Source organism: Dryobates pubescens, chromosome 1, assembly GCF_014839835.1.
Source record: "Dryobates pubescens isolate bDryPub1 chromosome 1, bDryPub1.pri, whole genome shotgun sequence".
Classification (NCBI taxonomy): domain Eukaryota; kingdom Metazoa; phylum Chordata; class Aves; order Piciformes; family Picidae; genus Dryobates; species Dryobates pubescens.
Window position 1 is genome coordinate 18020070 of NC_071612.1, and position 19228 is coordinate 18039297.

At 48.4% G+C, this 19228-nt stretch overlaps 1 protein-coding gene across 1 annotated transcript; it reads right to left on the reverse strand.

Annotated features, from left to right (window-relative positions):
• Window positions 1-169: 169 nt before the first annotated feature.
• Window positions 170-18120, reverse strand: PTPDC1 (protein tyrosine phosphatase domain containing 1). Its single transcript, XM_009905397.2, has 9 exons — window positions 17734-18120; window positions 14337-14508; window positions 12674-12754; window positions 11873-11991; window positions 10362-10499; window positions 6991-8198; window positions 5806-5991; window positions 3333-3443; window positions 170-791 (listed from the first exon to the last, which is right to left on the reverse strand). Exons 1-9 carry the CDS (start codon window positions 17945-17947, stop codon window positions 675-677), a joined length of 2346 nt encoding a protein of 781 aa, XP_009903699.1. The 5' UTR covers window positions 17948-18120; the 3' UTR covers window positions 170-674.
• Between the last annotated feature and the right edge of the window lie 1108 nt (window positions 18121-19228).

A 19228-nucleotide genomic window follows, 5' to 3' on the forward strand; every position in this document is an offset into this window, starting at 1 on the left:
GACTGGATGCAATATTCCAGGTGAGGTCTCAGCAGGGCAGAGTAGAGGAGGAGGACAACCTCCCTGGATCTGCTGACCACACTCTGCTGAATGTACCCCAGGACCCCACTGGCCTTCTTGGCCCCTAGGGCACATTGCTGTCCCATGCAGATCTTGTTGTCCACCAGCGCTCCCAGGTCCTTCTCCACAGGGCTGCTCTCCAGCAGGAAAAATGGATGTAAAAGGTAAGTGGATGTGATAAGCTCAGTCAGTATTTATTTTCTGTGAAGTAAAACCAAACCACATTAATGTAAACAAATGCAATACATAAATATCAGCTCAGTCCCCACTGACCCTTGGCTGTACCATGGCACTGAACTTATGGCAGTTGTGGGACCTGAAAATACTGTTGCTTGCCCAGTGACAGAGGTATCTAAGTCCATAAATATGTCTGAAAACAGGGGAGCAGTTCACAATATAAAAGCACAGGGAGCCAAATGCTAGGGTCCAGTCACACAGGCACTGCTCTGGAGAACTGCCTCTAAAAGTCCCTCTACAAAAATAGACTCCTTTGGTAACAGCTGCCAGGGCCCAGCCTTAGCTGAGTGGAGCCACACCGCGCAGAGGACAGCAGCTGGAGAACGCAGGGGAGCCTGGTGAGGCCCTCTTAGGTCCTCAGCACAGCTGTGCAGAAGTCAAGAGGGATTCTCTGCTCCTTCCTTCAGCCTTTTCCTTTTTTCTTCCAGTGTTTGTTTAAATACTTTCTTCAGGGTGCTGTAAACATATGGTCCGTTTTCAGAATCAATGCTTGTCTAAATAAAGGAGAGAAAAGTTCAGCTGTTAAATAAATGCAAAGGAGATGACAACCCCGTGGATCAGGACAGGCTGGGGGCTGACCTGCTGGAGAGCAGTGCAGGGGAAAAGGACCTGGGGGTCCTGGTGGATGGGAGGTGACCATGAGCCAGCAATGTGCTCTGGTGGCCAAGAAGGCCAAGGGCATCCTGGGGTGGATTAGAAGGGCTGTGGTCAGCAGGTCAGAGAGGTTTTTCTCCCCCACTGCTCTGCCCTGGTGAGGCCACATCTGGAATAATGTGTCCAGTTCTGGGCCCCTCAGTTCAAGAAGGACCTCAGGGAACTGCTTGAAAGAGTCCAGCACAGAGCCACAAAGATGCTGCAGGCAGTGGAACATCTTCCTTATGGGGAGAGCCTGAAGGAGCTGAGGGCTCTGGAGCTTGGAGAGGAGGAGCCTGAGGGTGACCTCCTTGCTGTTGCTAAAGATGTGCAGGGTGAGTGCCCAGAGGCTGGAGCCAGGCTCTGCTGGGTGCTGCCCAATGCCAGCACAAGGGGCAGTGGTGGAAGCTGAGGCAGAGGAAGTGCCATGGGAACAGGAGGAAATTTTTTTCCCCTGTGAGGGTAACAGAGCCCTGGCACAGAATGCCCAGGGGGGTTGTGGAGTCTCCCTCTCTGGAGAGATTCAAGACCTGCCTGGATGTGTTCCTGCTCTAGGTGGCCCTGCACTGACAGGGGGCTTTTTCTGGATGAACTTACAAGGTCCCTTCCTGTCCCTACCATTCTGTGATTCTGTGAATGTATCACAGAGCTCTGATTTCAGATGGACCAAAGGCAGTATCTGTCTCCTGGTGGAGCTGTGTCTCCTGATGGAGTGCTCAATGCTAAGTGGTTGTGCTGACTAGACATTAAACTGTAGGAGAAGGATAAAAGCCCTGATTGTTTTAACAAGGTGTGGCTGTAGTAGACTTAGTGGCTGAGGGACCTGGGGTTGTTCAGCCTGCAGAAAAGGAGGCTGAGGGGAGACCTTCTCACTCCACAACTCCCTGAAAGCAAATAGCCTCAAGTGACACCAGAGGAGGTTTAGATTGGGCATTAGGAGAAGCTTCTTCCCTGAAGGGGCTCTCAAAGCCTGGCACAGGCTGCCCAGGAAGGTGGTTGATTCCCCATCCCTGGAGGTGTTTCAAAGAGGCAGAGCTGTGGTGCTGAGGGCTATGGTTCAGCCCCAGCCTTGGTAGACTCAGAGAATGGTTGGACTTTGTGATCTTAAAGGGCTTTTCCAACTGAAACAATGATCTGATTTACAAGAGGTTAGGAAGCAGTATGCTGAAGGTTCTGTTCCTACCCCCTACTGAATCTGAGGAGGAAGCAGCTGTGAGCTGAGCAATAGCAAGTGTAGTGTAACCTGTCACTGTGATTGAACTACCCCCAAAGCAGAAGCTATTCATAGACAGTCTGTATTAAAGATGGGCCTGAAACATAGTTGAATTGCAGTGCACTCTCAGAAAATTCTGTACCCTGATGGAAAGACTCCCAAGGGGTACAGAATCTACCAAAGCCTTTGGTAAGTTACTCTCACCGCTTACAAATTCTCATTTCCCTGGTTTGAAGGAGTTCATGAACTGGCAGTGATCCAGAAAGAGCAAAATGAGACCAAAGGATTGAGGCTGCAGTGACAGAATGCCCTTTGGCTGAGAAGATTTGCTACCCTAACTGTCATCAAATGTGAACTCTGAAAGAGATCAGCACAAGCATGCCAGGTGTGAAGTGCTGGAGAGCTGATCCATGGAGAAAGAGCTTGGAGCGCTGGTGGGCAGCAAGTTCTGCATGGGACAGCAATGTGCCCCTGTGGCCAAGAGAGCCAATGGGATCCTGGCATGCAGCAAGGAAAGTGTGGCCAGCAGGGCTAGGGAGGTTCTTCTCCCCCTCTAATCTCCCCTGCTGAGAGCACACCTGCAATCCTGTGTCTAGTCTGGGGCTCCCCAGAGACAGGGACCTGCTGGAGAGTCCAACAGAGGCTATGAGGAGGACTGGGGGGACCTGAGTATTTCCCCTATGGAGAGAGAATGAGAGCCCTGGGACTGTTTAGTCTGGAGAAAAGACTGAGCAGGGATCTGATCAATGTCTATCAATATCTGAGGGCTGGGGGTCAGGATGAAGGGGCCAGGCTCTTTGCAATGGTGCCCAGTGATAGGACTAGGAACAACAGGTACCAGCTGGAAACCAGGAGGTTCCACCTCAACTTGAGGAGAAACATCTTTGGTGTGAGGGTGCTGGAGCCCTGGAGCAGGCTGCCCAGAGAGGTTGTGGAGTCTCCTGCTCTGGAGAGATTCCAAACCTGTCTGGATGTGTTCTTGTGTGCTCTGCCCTGGGTGACCTTGCTCTGGCAGGGCGGTTGGACTGGGTGATCTCTGGAGGTCTCTTCCAACCCCTAGCATTCTGGGATTCTGGGATCCATGATTCCATGAATTGCTGCAGCTTCTCTCCCAGAGGCCTGCTCTGCTGATTCACCCTCCATGATTTAAAACAAATAAACACAGTGCCAGAGACAAAAGGGTACTTGCCTTAGTGAAAGCTTTAATAGCACGAGCAAGTAAGGCCTCCTCCACATCAGCTGGCAGCATTTGCAAGTTCACCACACAGTGCAGAATACACAGGATGGTCTGACACTGTTCCTGATGGGGAAAAGAGAAACAGCAGCTCTTTAGGAGAAATATTTTCATGACAAACATTTCACTTTCAGGTTCTGTTAATTGGTGTTTAAATACCAGGCTGTGCCTTCCTGTGTTGAAGCCCTCGGGTGTAGGAGTTGGGGCAGGGGGGAACTTTCACAAGCCTAAAGAACCTCTAGCTAATGGTTTCAGTCATGATGGGAGAAACCCTTCCCTTCCAGTGCACCACAGACTGCTCTGGAAATCTTCAGGTCAGGCATACCTCTGGAAGTGTATTTTTCAAGGTCCTCCACACAAACAGCAGCATTCAGGTGAACTGGCATCAAAAAAGGGTCAGATCTGCTCTTTTCAGCACCAAATGCTGTGCATGTTTGGGCTCCTTGTTCCAAGAAGGACATTGAGGTGCTCTTCCAAAGAAGAGCAAACATGCTGCTGAAGGGCCTTAAACACAAGTTTCATGTGAACATCTGAGGGCTTGGTTAGTCTTCAGAAGAGGAGGCTGAGGGAAAACCTTCTCACCCTCTACAGCTCCCTCAAAGGAGAAGTCAGGAAGTTCTTCCTCATGTTGAGGTGGAACCTCCTGTGCTGCAGTTTCCATCCCTTGCCCCTTGTCCTATCCCAGGGCACAGTGAGCAGAGGCTGTCCCTGTCCCTTTCTTCCTGACCCCCAGCCCTCAGCTATTGATAGACATTGATCAGATCCCTCTCAGCCTTCTCCTCTCCAGACTGAACAGCCCCAGGGCTCTCAGCCTCTCCTCCCCAGGCAGTGCTGCAGTCCTTTTAGCATCCTTGTAGCCTCCCTTGGACTCTCTCCAGCAATCCCTGTCCCTTCTGAACTGGGGAGTGCAGAACTTCATGCAGGTTGGAGTGAGGTGGGGTTTGGTCTCTTCTCATATGCAGCAAGTGACAGGACATGAGGAAAAGGCCTCAAGTTGTGCCAAAGGAGGTTCAGGTTGAACACTAGACAAAATTTCTTTCCAGAAAGGGTTTTCAGGCCCTGGAAGAGGCTGCCCAGGGAGGGGTGAGGCCACTTTGCTTGGGGCTATTTAAAAGCCATGCAGATGTGGAGCTGAGGGACGTGGGTTCATGGTAGGACTGTGGGCTCCAGGCAGCTTGATGACCTCAGAGGTCCCTTCCAGCTGCAACTGTTCTGTGATTCTATGCCTAAAGCTTTTTGCCCAGCTAACACAGGATAACCTGCATCTCTCTCTGTCCTACCAAGTCTCCTTCACCCTTTAAGGGATCTTGCAGAAAGACACCTGGGCAGTGCTAGCAAGGACACAAAGGGAGCACCAGTATTTTGTGGCTGTTGTCCTCACCCCTTTTCCTGCCAGGGGAGGTAGGTCTCCAGGCTGCCAGGTCACTTGCCAGTGAAAATTCAAGTACCACTTAGGGGTTTGTAGGAAGAGCAGCTTAAATATGCACCAGTAGGAACAGGAGGCTGACTGGAGAGAACCTGGGGGTGCCAATGCATACAAAGTTGAGCTAGCAATGGGTAAAGGCCACTTAAGAGCAACCTGGACTGCACTAGACAGAGACTTGCCAGCAGGTGAATGGAGCTGACACATTCCAGTACCTGAAGGGCTCCAGGAGAGCTGGGGAGGGACTTTTGACAAGGGCTGGGAGTGCCAGGATGAGGGATGATGGCTTTGAGCTGGGAGAGGGGAGATTGAGACTGGAGATGAGGAAGAGATGAATGAAGGTGGTGAGACACTGGAAAAGGTTGCCCAGGCAGGCTGTGGATGTCCCCTCCCTGGAGGTGTTCAAGGCCAAGTTACATAAGGCCTTGAGCAATCTGGGCTGGGGGCAGGGGGTTGGAACTGGATGATCTTTGTGTTCCCTTCCAACCCAACCCATTCTATGAACCTATGAACATGACAAGCAGGAAGTGCAGCTGCCAGGTGTGACACTAACCAAAGCCATATCTCCAGGCACAGAGGAAAGATTTCTCTTCTTTTGCCTTTGGATCTCAAAGTGCAGAATTTGCAGGGAAATCAACTGAAATTGAGCTTCTGCTGACTGCTGCTCAAAGACAGGAGCTGGCATTTTTCTTATGTATTGATTGTAACTTGATTGAGGCCTTGAGCAGCTGACTCTAGCCGAGAGGTACCTGTGGCAGGAGGCTGGGAGCAGGTGATCTCTGAGGTCCCTTCCTGAGCCATTCTGTGATCCCATGGCTGCAATCTCATCACAGATTGATTACAACTCCTGCTATCCAGTACCAAAACAATCCTCTTTCTGGTTTTTAGAGACTGAAGTTGCCTTTTGAAGTTGCAATTCCATTGCCTGAAGGCCATAAATGACTAGCAGACATTAACAAAGTGTACTTGGCAGCGAGAGGATGAATTGACACAGACAATACCTACCTTTCTCAGTAAGTAAAGAGCATCCTGGGATTCAGTGCCTTTTTTTGCCAGCAGATCAACATCATCTTTGGGTATAATAGGTTCTTTCAGCTGCTCTATCCAGGACCACATCAAGCTACAGAGGATAAAAGGATCTCTCTCAGTACAGATTTTATCCCAAGCTCCATCTCGAGAATTCAGTTCTTTCTTCAAAAAACAAAAACAGAACAGAACAAAACTGAAAACACATCATCTATTTACAACATCCCCTTTGACTGCAGCAGTACTTGGCTGCTCAAGTTCAAACAAAACAAAAAGGACTTCAGAGTTACAAATAAAGAATTGCTATTTTTAACAACTCATCAGCATGAAGCAGCAGTAGATACAAATGATGCCTTAATGCAGAAGGGTGACATAAACAGTGCAGCTCAGAATAGATAGGAGCAGCTTTGGATTCCAGCTCCAAAGGAAACGTTGCTGTGAGGATTTGGTCTCAGGGATAAGCAGTTGAGTTTCTCCTGAGTTCTTGCACTTTTACACAGAGAATCCTCTGATCAGCTCGGAGGAAGCAGTGATGAGAAACACCACAGCTCCACCTTGCAATCTATGTCACTTGCTGCTACTAATATGACCACAGTTAACTGCATTGATTTTTATTGTGTAGTAGAACAAAGGAACTCAACCAGCAACCATCTCCTAACCTCCTACTAGAGATCAAAACCTGCAGGTACATTTTGCTTGCTTTTGAAAGAACTTTTTACACTTTTTTTGTAGTGCCAGGATGAGAGGGAAGAGATTGGTGCTTGAGGAGGGGAGATTGAGACTGGAGATGAGGAAGAAATTTGCAGTCAGGGGTGGGGAGACACTGGCACAGATTGCCCAGGGAGGCTGTGGCTGCCTCCTGCCTGAAGGTGTTCAAGGCCAGGCTAGATGAGGCCTTGAGCAAGCTGGGCTGGTGGGAGGTGTCCCTGCCCATGGCAGTGGGGGGTGAAACTGGATGATCTTTAATGTCCCTTCCAACCCAAAGCACTCTGTGAATCTATGACTGAATGAACTGGCCCTTAACTGACAGCTACAATGATTTACTGATCCGCAGTGTGCGTGGTGTCCCCAGGTGCCATTGCAAAGGCCATGGAGGCCCTCTGGCCATTGTAGGAATTAGCCTAGGTGAAAGATGCAGAGCCTGTAACATTGAATGAAAATTACCTGCCACATCTCTACCTTCTCCTTCACTTCATCCTCTCCCAGAAATTCATTGATGTCTGCGAGTGCTTTTGCTGCCAAAACTCTTCGGGCTTCCAAACTTAATTCTGACTGCAGCACAATGTGTGGAATTGCCTCTGAGGCATCTTTGCTACCTTGGCTTTCGCATCCAATGGAAAAGTTCACTTTGGAAGAAGAAGAGGAGTCGGAGTCCTCGGAGGCATAGACTCCTCTGCCACAGCCATAGGTCTTGCGCTCTTTTCTATGACCGACCTCATTGCTGTAGTGGTGCCTTGGGGTTCCAGCTTCCCTGGCATTTGGGAGAGAGGCCAGACCAGAAGAGAAGGTCCTGCTGCGTTGTACCTCTTTGGTGGAGTTCCTCCGGCGGTACAGCGAGGCGCCGTCCCTTCGCCCCTCCAGATCAAACCTCCCTTGGCTCCAGAACGCGCAGGTGTTGCGCACCAACAGCTCCTTGTTCAGCTCCACCTGCGGCTTTTGCTCGCCTGGGGCGGAACTCTCCTCGCCACCGCTCTGCTTCTGCTTGTTGCACAGCAGGATCTGAGCGGGTACAGTCCAGGCAGTTTCTCCTTGCTCTACAAGAAACTCCGTTCTCCTTAAGTCTGACTCGCTGTAGCTGAGACGCCTCCTCAGGTGGCTAAGAGGCTGGAGGCATTCAACATTCCTTCGTTTCCAAAGAGGATCACTTTCGTGTCCCAGGGAGAAAGGGCTGTCCTGGGTCTCAAAGGTGGAGGAGTGGGTGTGGGAGGACTCTGAGGTATCACTGTCCTGCCTTGCAAGCTCTCTGTCTAGCTGCGTGGACACCAGGTGAGAAACGGTCTCTTCGATCTCAGCGGAGAGATCCGGGATCTCCAGCAGCTCTGCCTCCACCACCTGCCTGTTTTCCGCCAGGTCCAGCAGCAGCTTGCAGACGAGGTGGATGAGCTTTGGCACGTGCTTGAGGTGCCTGCTCTCGTAGCCGTGGAGCAGGTGCCTCTGCCGGGTCAGGTACTGGGCCAGCGTCACGGTGTGAGCCTTGGGCTCACAGCAGGCAAACACATTTCTGAGGGGAACCAGGAACTGAGTGAACTCTCTGACACACAGCAGCTGCCCTCGGGTCTGAATGGAGTTAGGCCTTTTGGCTCTGACAAAGAGAATGGCTTGGTCAGCACTCATTCGTGTGGCAAAAACCAGGTAGCAAGCTATCAGGACACCTGGGGAAGAGGGAGACAAGCATTAGCTGGAGAACAATCAGAGCAACGCAACACTCAGTGCAACTACTGCATGAAAATTGACCTAGGCAGAGATGCAGGATCTAGGAGCACCCTGTTAGCTCTGTGAGTGCCTGCTGAGTGCAGGAGAGAGAGCCTGTGGGTGATGCTCTACTGGACTTTAGCCTTTGACCCTGTTCCCCACAGCATCCTGCAGGAGAAACTGGCTGCTCCTGGCCTGGGGGAGTGGATGCTTGACTGGGTTAAAGCCTGGCTCATACCCACACCCAGAGAGTAGTGGGGAATGGAGTTAAATCTGGTCACCAGTGGTGTTCCCCAGGGCTCAGTGCTGGGCCAGTCCTCGTTAATGTCTTTAGCAGTGATCTGCATGAGGGGATTGAGGACACCCTCAGGAAGTTTCTGATGACGCTAAGCTGGGAGGGAGGGTTGAGCTGCCCAGGAGAGACAGACCTGCAGGTCTTGATCAACAGCCAGCTGAAGATGAGCCAGTGTGTCAGCAGGTGGCCAAGAAGGCCACCAGCATCCTGACCTAGATCAGCAATGGTGTGGCCAGCAGGAGGGAAGTGATGGTGCCCCTGAGGTGCTGAAGCAGATACAGAGAAGGGAAACAAAGCTGGTGAAGGGTCTGGAGAACAGGGCTGGGGAGGAGCAGCTGAGGGACCTGGGGGTGTTTAGTCTGGAGAAGAGGAGGCTGAGGGAGTCCTCATTGCTCTCTGAACAAAACCTGAGGTGTACATTGATTTGTTCTCCCCAGTAACAAGTGACAGAATGAGAGGAAATGGCCTCAGGTTGCACCAGGGGAGGTTTAGGTTGGACATCAGAAGAAACTTCTTCCCTGAAAGGGTTCTCAATGCCTGGCACAGGCTGCCCAGGGAGGTGGTTGAATCCCCATCCCTGGAGGTGTTTCAGAGAGGCAGAGCTGTGGTGCTGAGGGACAAAGTTTAGCTGCAGACTTCAGGTAGAGTTAGAGAATGGCTGGACTGGATGATCTCAAAGGTCTTTTCCAACTGAAGTGATTCTATGACACAATCCTGTTCCCTAACTACAGTTGTATTTGCTGGATCCCAGTTGTATTTGCTGAACCCATTCTCATCACACTCTCAGTGAGAGCTAGTTTCTCACCACAGCAACTCAAGGAGTTCCAGCATTTCTGAGCAATGGTGGCTTCTAGAGGAAGAAGATGGGCAAAACTGTCTTTGAAGAAGTCAGTGAAACTGGAACTGTTCCACCAAAACTATCTGATCTCACAGAAGTGGCAGGTTTGGACAGTCAAAAGAGCTTGGAGGGGAGTTGTCCCAGCAAACTGGAGTTGTCCCATTTGCATGTAACAGGGAGTTACTAATCAACAGAGTCCAGCAGGGCTAGGGAGGTTCTCCTCCCCCTCTATTCTGCCCTGCTGAGACCACACCTGGAATATTGTGTCCAGTTCTGGGCTCCCCAATTCAAGAGAGACAGAGACATGCTGGAGAGAGTCCAAGAGAGGCTATGAAGATGATGAAGGGACTGCAACATCTCTGCTGTGAAAAGAGGCTGAGGGCCCTGGGGCTGTTTAGTGTGGAGAAGAGAAGGCTGAGAGGGGATCTAATCAATGTCTATCAATAGCTGAGAGCTGTGGGTCAGGATGAAGGGGCCAGCCTCTTTTCAGCAATACCCAGTGATAAGACAAGGAAGAATAGGTACAAGCTGGAACCCAGGAGGTTCCACCTCAACAAGAGGAGAAACTTCTTTGGTGTGAGGCTGCTGGAGGCCTGGAGCAGGCTGCCCGGAGAGGTTGTGGAGTCTCCTGCTCTGGAGACTTTCCAAACCTGCTTGGATGTATTCCTGTGTGACCTGACTAGTTACCCCTCCTTTGGCATGGGGGTTGGACTGGATGATCTCTAGAGGCCCCTTCCAACTCCTACCATTCTGTGATTACCAGAGAGAACCAAACGTTTTCTAACCTTGGAGGTTTCTGGGGTTACTACACTAAAAGCAATCTCCTCATTTTCAGAGACAAGCTTAGCATTGTTAGTCATCTCATAGATGAAGAGAATTCCACAGCTGGCAGTGGTGCAGAACCTAAACAAACCATTCATGACTGATAAGCAGAGGCTGGGTTGCAGCTGCAGAGAAACACTGGAGCTGAGCTCGCAGCAGAGCACGAACCTGTCCGGCCGAGTCCTGCATGGCAGTGCACAGCCACCCTCCCCTCCTGCAAGGCAAAAGCCATCACCTTGACCATGTCAAGGATGGTAGTGAGAGAGGCCACTCCATAATCCTTCCAGCCAAAATTGTAAAAATAAACTGAAATGAAAAGAGAGAAAAGTTAATTCCTGCCACACCAACCTGAAGTTTGAACTGCTGCCTGCAGAGGCCAGCTCACCACTCATAAATGACATCACTGCCACTGCACACTGCTATTTGACCACCTGCTGAAAAGCAGCCCCACTGAGAAGGACCTGGGAGTGCTGCTGGACAAGTTCACCATGAGTCAGCAACATCCTCTTGTGGTCAACAGGTCAAGGGTCTTCTGGGGAGCATTTAGAAAAGTGTAGCCAGCAGGTCACGGGAGGTTCTCCTTCCCCTCTGCTGTGCCCTGGAGAGGCCACATCTGGAGTGTTGTGTCCAGTTCTGAACTCCTCAGTTCAAGAGAGACTGGAGAGAGTCCAGCAGAGGCTATCAAGATGACAGGGCCTGGAGCATCTCTGTTGTGAAAGGAGGCTGAGACACCTGGGGGTGATTAGTCTGGGGAAGAGCAGCCTGATCAATGTTAAGGAGTATCCAAAGGGGACTGGGGGGGCAAGAGGCTGGGGCCAGACTCTTGTCGTGGTGCCCAGTGACAGGATAAGGGGCAATGGGCACAAACTGGAACCCAAGAGGCTCCACCTAAACATGAGAGAAACTTGTTTGGTGTGAGGGTGCTGGAGTCCTGGAGCAGGCTGCCCAGAGAGGTTCTGGAGTCTCCTTCTCAGGGGAGATTCCAGACTCCTTGGACACTGCAATCCTGAGTGAGCTGCTGTGGGCGCTCTGCTTGAGCAGGGGGGTTGGGCTGGATGATCTCCAGAGGTCCCTTCCCAGCTCCACCATGTGGGATTCTGGGATGCTGTGAGATTATTTTCCCATTTCAGCTGTACTCTTGACATCTGTTAAATACACAAAGCCAGCAAGGAGTCGTCAACCTGTAGTTCAGCTGCAGTGTAAAAGGTGTAACAAAACTGAGTGGTTCACACAAAAGTTACTCAGCTGTATATGGGTAGAAGGTCATTTTGTTTGTTTTTAGAAATAAAAGCACTTCTTCAGTCAAAGCCTGGGGCTTAGAGAGAGGCACTTTTTCTCCCCTCACCAGAGTACCAACATAGAAAAATACTGTAAACACAAATGTCCCCAAGTGAAATAACCTCCTGTGGTTAGAACAGGAATTGTACCAGAATCTGAGCCACCCCCATTAATGTTTCATACAGAGCTCAGAACTTTAACTACTTCTGGTCCTTTCTCTGTTCTAAACACCCTCACTAACCTGATCTTTGCTCTCTTAGATTTGCCAAGGTTTGTGCTTACATCCCGTTTTGTGCAGCTTTTCTTACACAGCTGCTTTTCACACACAAGAATTCGAGTTCAAGTACCTCTGAGTGCCAAAATCAATAATAAATGAGGAAGAGCAGCAGGAGGGAACTTACTTCCAGCCCCCATAAAAGCCTCAGGCAGGTAGGTGAAGCCACTTTCTTGTTCCAGTGGATTCCCACAGCTCGCGTGCTCCCCAGGACGCTGCAGGTTAATTACAGTCTTTATGCCACATCTGAAGGAAGGAACAGATGAGTCAGAGTATGATACCCAGCCAGCACCTCACAGCTTCACAGATTGCATCAGGTTGGAAGAGACCCTCAAAGGTCAGCTTGTCCAACCCCCCTGCAGTCAGCAGGGACAACTCCAGCTAGAGCAGGTGGCCCAGAGACACAGCAAGGCTGACCTTGAATGTCTCCAGGGATGGGGCCTCAACCACATCCCTGGGCAGCCTGCTCCAGGGTCTCCCCTCCCTCATTCTGCAGAACTTCCTCCTGATGTCCAACCTAACTCTGCCCTGCTCCAGTTTCAAACCATTGCCCCTGGTCCTATCCCCACAGCCCCTTCTGAACAGCCCCTCCCCAGCCTGCCCGTATTTCCCCTGCAGATATTGAAGTGCAGCTCTAAGGTCTCCCTGAAGCCTTCTCTTCTCCAGGCAGAACAGCCTCAACTCTCCCAGTCTGTCCCCATAGAGAAGGCTCACCAGCCCTCTGAGCAGCTTCGTGGGCTCCTCTGGACCTGCTCCATCAGGTCCATGTCCTTTTTGTGATGGGACCCCAACAATACATTTATTCTTAATAGAGAAGGAGTTGTTACCTGTATCTTGTTAAAATGAAAGGAACTTCATCACTCACCCACACCTCTGTTCAAAGAGCAAATGGGTCAAGAATTAGACTAACAAATGACTGCTCTGTTACCTTTCAAACTGCTCAATAATGTTGTACTTCTCAATTAATTCTGTTGAGGGCCGAGCCATAGCCAGTATGTTATCTGTTATCCTGAGAAATGAGAATAAGGAGAAAATGCTGCTGTTATCCATCACTTCCTGGGCTGGAATCTACCCAAAGAAGATTAACTAGAAATGATTTCTCCAAAAGTTCTACTCCCTGATAGTACTGATGATCAATCTGCTTACACTGACAGAGATAAGACCCAGCACACAGGCAGCACTGGAGTTCTTTCAGTGCCAGCCCCGGGATCACACTAAGCAATTCCTCTGAAAGAGACATGCACTCGGCTCTCCCTTTGGCCCTCTAAGGTTTCCTTGCTTCTGAGGAGCATTTGCTGTTACAAAGCAATCAGTGAGAATGTAAAGGTAATTTTGTGTGCACATTACTGCATATGAATCACTGAATCATTTGGGTTAGAGCAGCCCTTTAAGCTCATCCAGTCCAACCATTCTCTAACTCTGCCAAGGCTGAGGCTGAACCATGGCCCTCAGCACCACAGCTCTGCCTCCTGGAAACACCTCCAGGGATGGGGATTCAACCACCTCCCTGGGCAGCCTGGGCCAGGCTTTGAGAACCCTTTCAAGGAAGAAGTTTCTTCTGCTATCCAACCTAAACCTCCCCTGGTGCAACCTAAGGCTATTTCCTCTCATCCTATCCCTTGTTCCTTGTGAAAAGCAACCAGTCCCCACCTGGCTTCAACCTCCTTTCAGGGAGTTGCAGAGAGCCAGAAGGTTTCCCCTGAGCCTTCTTTACTCCAGACTAAACAACCCCAGGTCCTTCAGCTTTTGAAGAGATACCTCACATCATTTAATCCACTATACATTATTAAATTAATACATTATTTAAACATTCTATAATGCTAATAAAATTAACAACCAATGTTCTTGCTTTTGACACATTCAAATTCATTTGCAGTTTAAAACTTGGCAGGAATTGCCTATAACCCACAACTCTTTTTGCTGTCATTCCTGGCAGATATATATTATTTGGACTTGAACCAAACTTCTGGTTAAGTCAGCAGAGGTCTTTCAACATCTTTCCTGGGCTCTGTACAATGGCCCTTATGGGTTACTGTTATGGTCTAATTCTGAATCAAGCTGTCACAGAATGGTAGGGGGTTGGAAGGGACCTCCAGAGATCATCCAGTCCAACCCCCTGCCCCAGCAGGATCACCTAGGGCAGGTGACAGAGGAACACATCCAGGTGGGTTTTGAAAGTCTCCAGAGCAGGAGACTCCACAACCTCTCTGGGCAGCCTGCTCCAGGGCTCTGTCACCCTCACACCACAGATGTTTTTCCTCAAGTTGAGGTGGTACCTCCTGGGTTCCAGCTGGTACATGTTGTTCCTTGTCCTATCACTGGGCACCACTGCAAAGAGCCTGGCTCCTTCATCCTGACCCCCAGCCCTCAGCTCTTGATAGACATTGATTAGATCCCCTCTCAGCCTTCTCTTCCCCAAACTAAACAGCCCCAGGGCTCTCAGCCTTTCTTCACAGCAGAGGTCTTATCACTTTGTTGTATATTCAGCAGCAGCTGACTTAGGCCAAACCCCTCATCATTTCCCTTTGAATCCTCTCTTTTAGCAACGATGGATGCAGTTACATTTATGCAGAGTAAATGCTGCTCATTACCAAGATGAGTAAAGCCCTTTGATGGCTTGCTCCTGGTCACTCCACCGGGCTGGGTTCTCATACTTGCAGGCACGTCCGCCACAGGCCATGGAGCACTGCATGTGACCAGGAATCACATGGCGAAGGCGCTCCCCCACCTTAGTGTATTTTGCTGTTGGACGCCGGGAGCCTCCTGCAAGACAGCCAAAAGACAGGTTCAGTCAGGGAGCTTGGAAAGCCATCCTCACCTGAAGAGTTGCAGTTCAACCTTAACACCATCAGATCGACCTTAGAAGCAGCAGTTCAACCTTAAAACCATCAACCTTCAAAGTACCAATTCAAGCTTAAAAGCATCGGATCAAGCTTGAAAGTATAAACTGAAGTTTAAAAGCATAAGATTAAGCTTAAAAGACCAACCCTAAAACCATCAGATCAACCTTAAAACTACGTGATGAACCCTAAAACCATCAGATCAACCCTAAAACCACCAGATCAACCCTAAAACCACCAGACCAACCCTAAAACCATCAGATCAACCCTAAACCCATCAGATCAACCCTAAAACCACCAGATCAACCCTAAAACCACCAGACCAACCCTAAAACCACCAGACCAACCCTAAACCCTTCAGACCAACCCTAAAACCATGAGATCAACCTTAAAACTACCTGATCAACCCTAAAACCATCAGATCAACCCTAAAACCACCAGACCAACCCTAAAACCATCAGAGCAACCCTAAAACCACCAGATCAACTCTAAAACCATCAGACCAACCCTGAAACCACCAGACCAACCCTGAAACCACCAGACCAACCCTGAAACCAAAGTACCAGCTCAACCTTAAAAGTATCAAGTCCAGCTTAAAAGCAACAGATCAACCTTAAAACCACCAGGTCAACAACAAACCCCATCAGATTACCCATAAAAATACCCCTTCAAACTTAAAAGCATCAGATCAAGCTTAAAAGATCAACCCTAAAACCAGCAGATCAACCTTAAAACTACCAGATCAACCCTAAAACCAAAGTACCAGATCAACCTTATAAAAGCATCAAGTCCAGCTTAAAAGCAACAGATCAACCTTAAAACCACCAGATCAATACTAAAACCATCAGATCACCTATAAAAAAATCCATTCACATTTCAGAGCATCAGATCAAGCTTAAAAGTATCAGATCAACCCTGAAAGCATCAGATCAACCCTGAAGGCATCACAGATCAACCCCGAAAGCAAGATCAATCTTAAAAGTACCAGACCAGCTCTAAAAGATCAGGTCAGTACCAGATCAACCCTAAACCCATCAGATCAAGCTTAAAAGCAGGAGTCCAACCTTAACTTGATGCCACCACAAACAGCATAAATCCACGGAGTATGTAAATTTAAGCCACACTTTCCAACACAGACTCCAAGGAAAGGTTGTGAGGGGGGCACTGGCTCGCATTGCTGCAGGAGTTGCTTCTTCTCACTGTTATTTTGGGGTTTCTCATGAAGTCAGAGCTGTGTGGTGCCCTTTGCAACAGAAAACAAAAGTCAAAAGAGAAGTCAAATCAGAAGTCAAAAGAGACGTCAAACCAGAAGCCACTGTCCTCTTTCACCTGCAACTGAAAATATTTAGCCGTGTTCTTGGGGGCTCTGTGTGTGTGTGTGAGGACTTCTTTCTCATCTGCTCTTTGTAACTGAGCTGTTAGAGTGGAGAATGTGGATTAATCCTTAAATAAGGAATGAGGGAACTAAAATGAGCTAGCCAGAAGGACTGCAGCAGTCTGAACAGCACCAAAATTCTCACGCAGTTATGTGTGGAAAGGTTGGAGCCCATGAGTAATGGTTGGACCCCACCATCTTAAAGGTCTTTCCCAAACTGAAACAATTCTGTGATCCTAAACACAAACTACAGGGAGAAAAATGATTAATAAGACTTTTTTTTTTATAGCTGCATAGACATTTCTTTGATGGGGGGCAGCTAAAATATAGTTAACAGAACGAAGGTATAGTGATTTAATGCCAAGGAAAGGAATGCCAATTTAACATCAAGTCAAATAATGCCTATTTATTGTCAAGTAAAGGAAGAGCAATTTGAAGCCAAGTAAGGGAGTGTCAATTCAATGCCAAGTAAAAGAATATCTATTCATTATCAAATAGGGAAATATCCATTTCATGCCAAGGAAAGGAATATCAGTTTAATATCAAGAAAAGGAATGTCAGTTTAATATCAAGTAAAGCAATCTTAATACCAAGTAAAGGAACATCAATTTAATGCCAAGTAAGGGAATATCAGTTTAATATCAAGTAAAGGAATGTCAGTTTAACATCAAGGAAAGGAATCTCAATTTAATATCTCAAGGAAAGGAATCTCAGTTTAACATCAAGAAAAGGAATCTCAATTTAACATCAAGGAAAGGAATCTCAATATCAAGGAAAGGAATCTCAATTTAACATCAAGGAAAGGAATCTCAATCTAACATGAAGTAAAGGAATATCAGTTTAACACCAAGTAAAGGGATCTCAATATCAAGGAAAGGAATCTCAATTTAACATCAAGGAAAGGAATCTCAATTTAATATCTCAAGGAAAGGAATCTCAATTTAACATCAAGGAAAGGAATCTCAATTTAACATCAAGGAAAGGAATCTCAATTTAATATCTCAAGGAAAGGAATCTCAATTTAACATCAAGGAAAGGAATCTTAATATCAAGGAAAGGAATCTCAATATCAAGGAAAGGAATCTCAATTTAACATCAAGGAAAGAAATCTCAATCTAACATGAAGTAAAGGAATATCAGTTTAACACCAAGTAAAGGGATCTCAATATCAAGGAAAGGAATCTCAATTTAACATCAAGGAAAGGAATCTCAATCTAACATGAAGTAAAGGAACCTCAGTTTAACACCAAGTAAAAGAATCTCAATATCAAGGAAAGGAATCTCAATTTAATATCAAGTAAAGGGATCTCAGTTTCATATCAAGCAAAGAGATCTCAATTTATTATCAAGCAAAGGAATCTCAATTTAATGTCAAGTAAAGTTTACTATCAGTTTCATATCTAGTAAAGGAATCCCAGTTTACTATCAGTAAACAAATCTCAATTTGCTATCAAGTAAAGGAACATCAATTTAATGCCAAGTAAGGAATCTCAATATATTAGCAAGTAAAGAAATACCAATTTAATGCCAAGTAAAGGAATCTCAGTTTAATGCCAAGTAGAGGAACCTCAGTCTAGTATCAAGTAAAGAAATCTTAATTTACTATCAAGTAAACACATCTCAGTACCAAGGAATCTCAATCTGATACCAAGTAAAGGAATCTCAATTTGCTATCAGTTAGAGGAACCTCAGGTGACTGCCAAGTCAAGGTGTCCCAGTTTAACACCAAGTAAATCCCCAGAGCTGCCAGCTGCCCTCAGGACAATACTTTACTTCTTTTCTCAGGCAAACTTGCGTCCAGCTCCTCGGGACTCAGGGACGACACCGCCACCATCACCCGGCGCGTCGAGGAGGACAGGACCTCGACCACCGAGCTGCGGCGCCTCTGGATCATGCGGAGCAGGGGGTCAGAGGAGGAATGCCTGCGACCCTGGAAAAAGCTGCTAAAAATGCTGACTGCTGAGCGCCTCTGGGGTGAGCCCTGCATGGCCAAGCAGCCCCAGAAGCTTTCGGTGGGGCTGCTGAAGAGGCACTGGTAAGGAAATCCAAGTTGCTCAGAGCTGAAGTTGCGCCGGAGAGCTGTGCATCCTTCTGCGCGCTCCGGCAGCTAGGCAGCACGGGCTGAGCTGTCTCCATAGTAACTAACAATGAGGGAGCTGCTGCCAGCCATCCTTGGGGCTGCTCCTTTCGATCTGCATCCAGTCTGCTTGGGACACGCTGTTCCGCTGCTGGGTGAAAATAGTTGCATTGCAAGTAGATGGTTTTGCAAGCGGGCGGGGAAGAACCAAAACATCTTCCCTCAACAATGTGAGCATTTAGGGAGTTGTAAATACCAGGCATTCACTACTCCCCCTAGACACACACCACCAGACTCAAAAGAACAATCCAAACCGAGCTGGAGGCTCTGCTTCCTGAGCAATCTCTAAGTAGGTACATTATACTCCCCCACCTCTCGCTTCAACGTTCCACAACCACCTCTCCTCCTCCACTGGGCTGCTACAAAATGCATCATTAGCTCTGTGATGATTGGGATTAGTGTGTTCCTACTGGAATGGCTGGGGGGAGGGAGTGATGAATTGTAGACTGTTCCCTCTAGACCATTCCTATCTCCTAACAGAACACAATTTGTTATTCAAAACAAAAGGCTTTTTTTTTCCCCCCCTTTCTTTTCTTTTTTTTCAGGGCACAGCTCTTTTACTAAGCAAAGCTGTTAGCCCTGCAGACTGAGATAAAGCAGATTAGGGGGAGGAGGAGATGGATCAGCTGAGTGCTTTAGGCTCTTGAAGGTAGAATTAGGTGGCAAATTGCCTCCCACTTTGCTTCCAGTGTTCTGAGGGGAATGAGCTGGCCGGGAAGATTGCAGTGCTCTCAAAAGCACAAAATCCTTAGCTAACTATGGGTAGAACAAACTAGGGAGAAGCCAAAAGACTTTGACATCTTCCTGTCTGTGCATTAGGCTGCACATTTAAGACTGAGGAAGTGAAGAAAGCCCACGGGACCCCACCTCCAATCCTGCCTCCAGTCCTGGTGGCCCCAGTACAAGGACACAGAGCTGCTGGAGAGAGTCCAGAGGAGGCCACAGGCTGAGGGAGCTGGGGGTGTGCAGCCTGCAGAGGAGAAGGCTCCAGGGGGACCTCAGAGCTGCCTGCCAGGACCTGAAGGGATCCTGCAGGAAGGCTGCAGAGGAACTGTTCCTGAGGGTGTCTGGAGCCAGGCCAAGGGGGAATGGTTTGGAGCTGAGGCAGAGCAGGGTTAGGCTGGAGCTGAG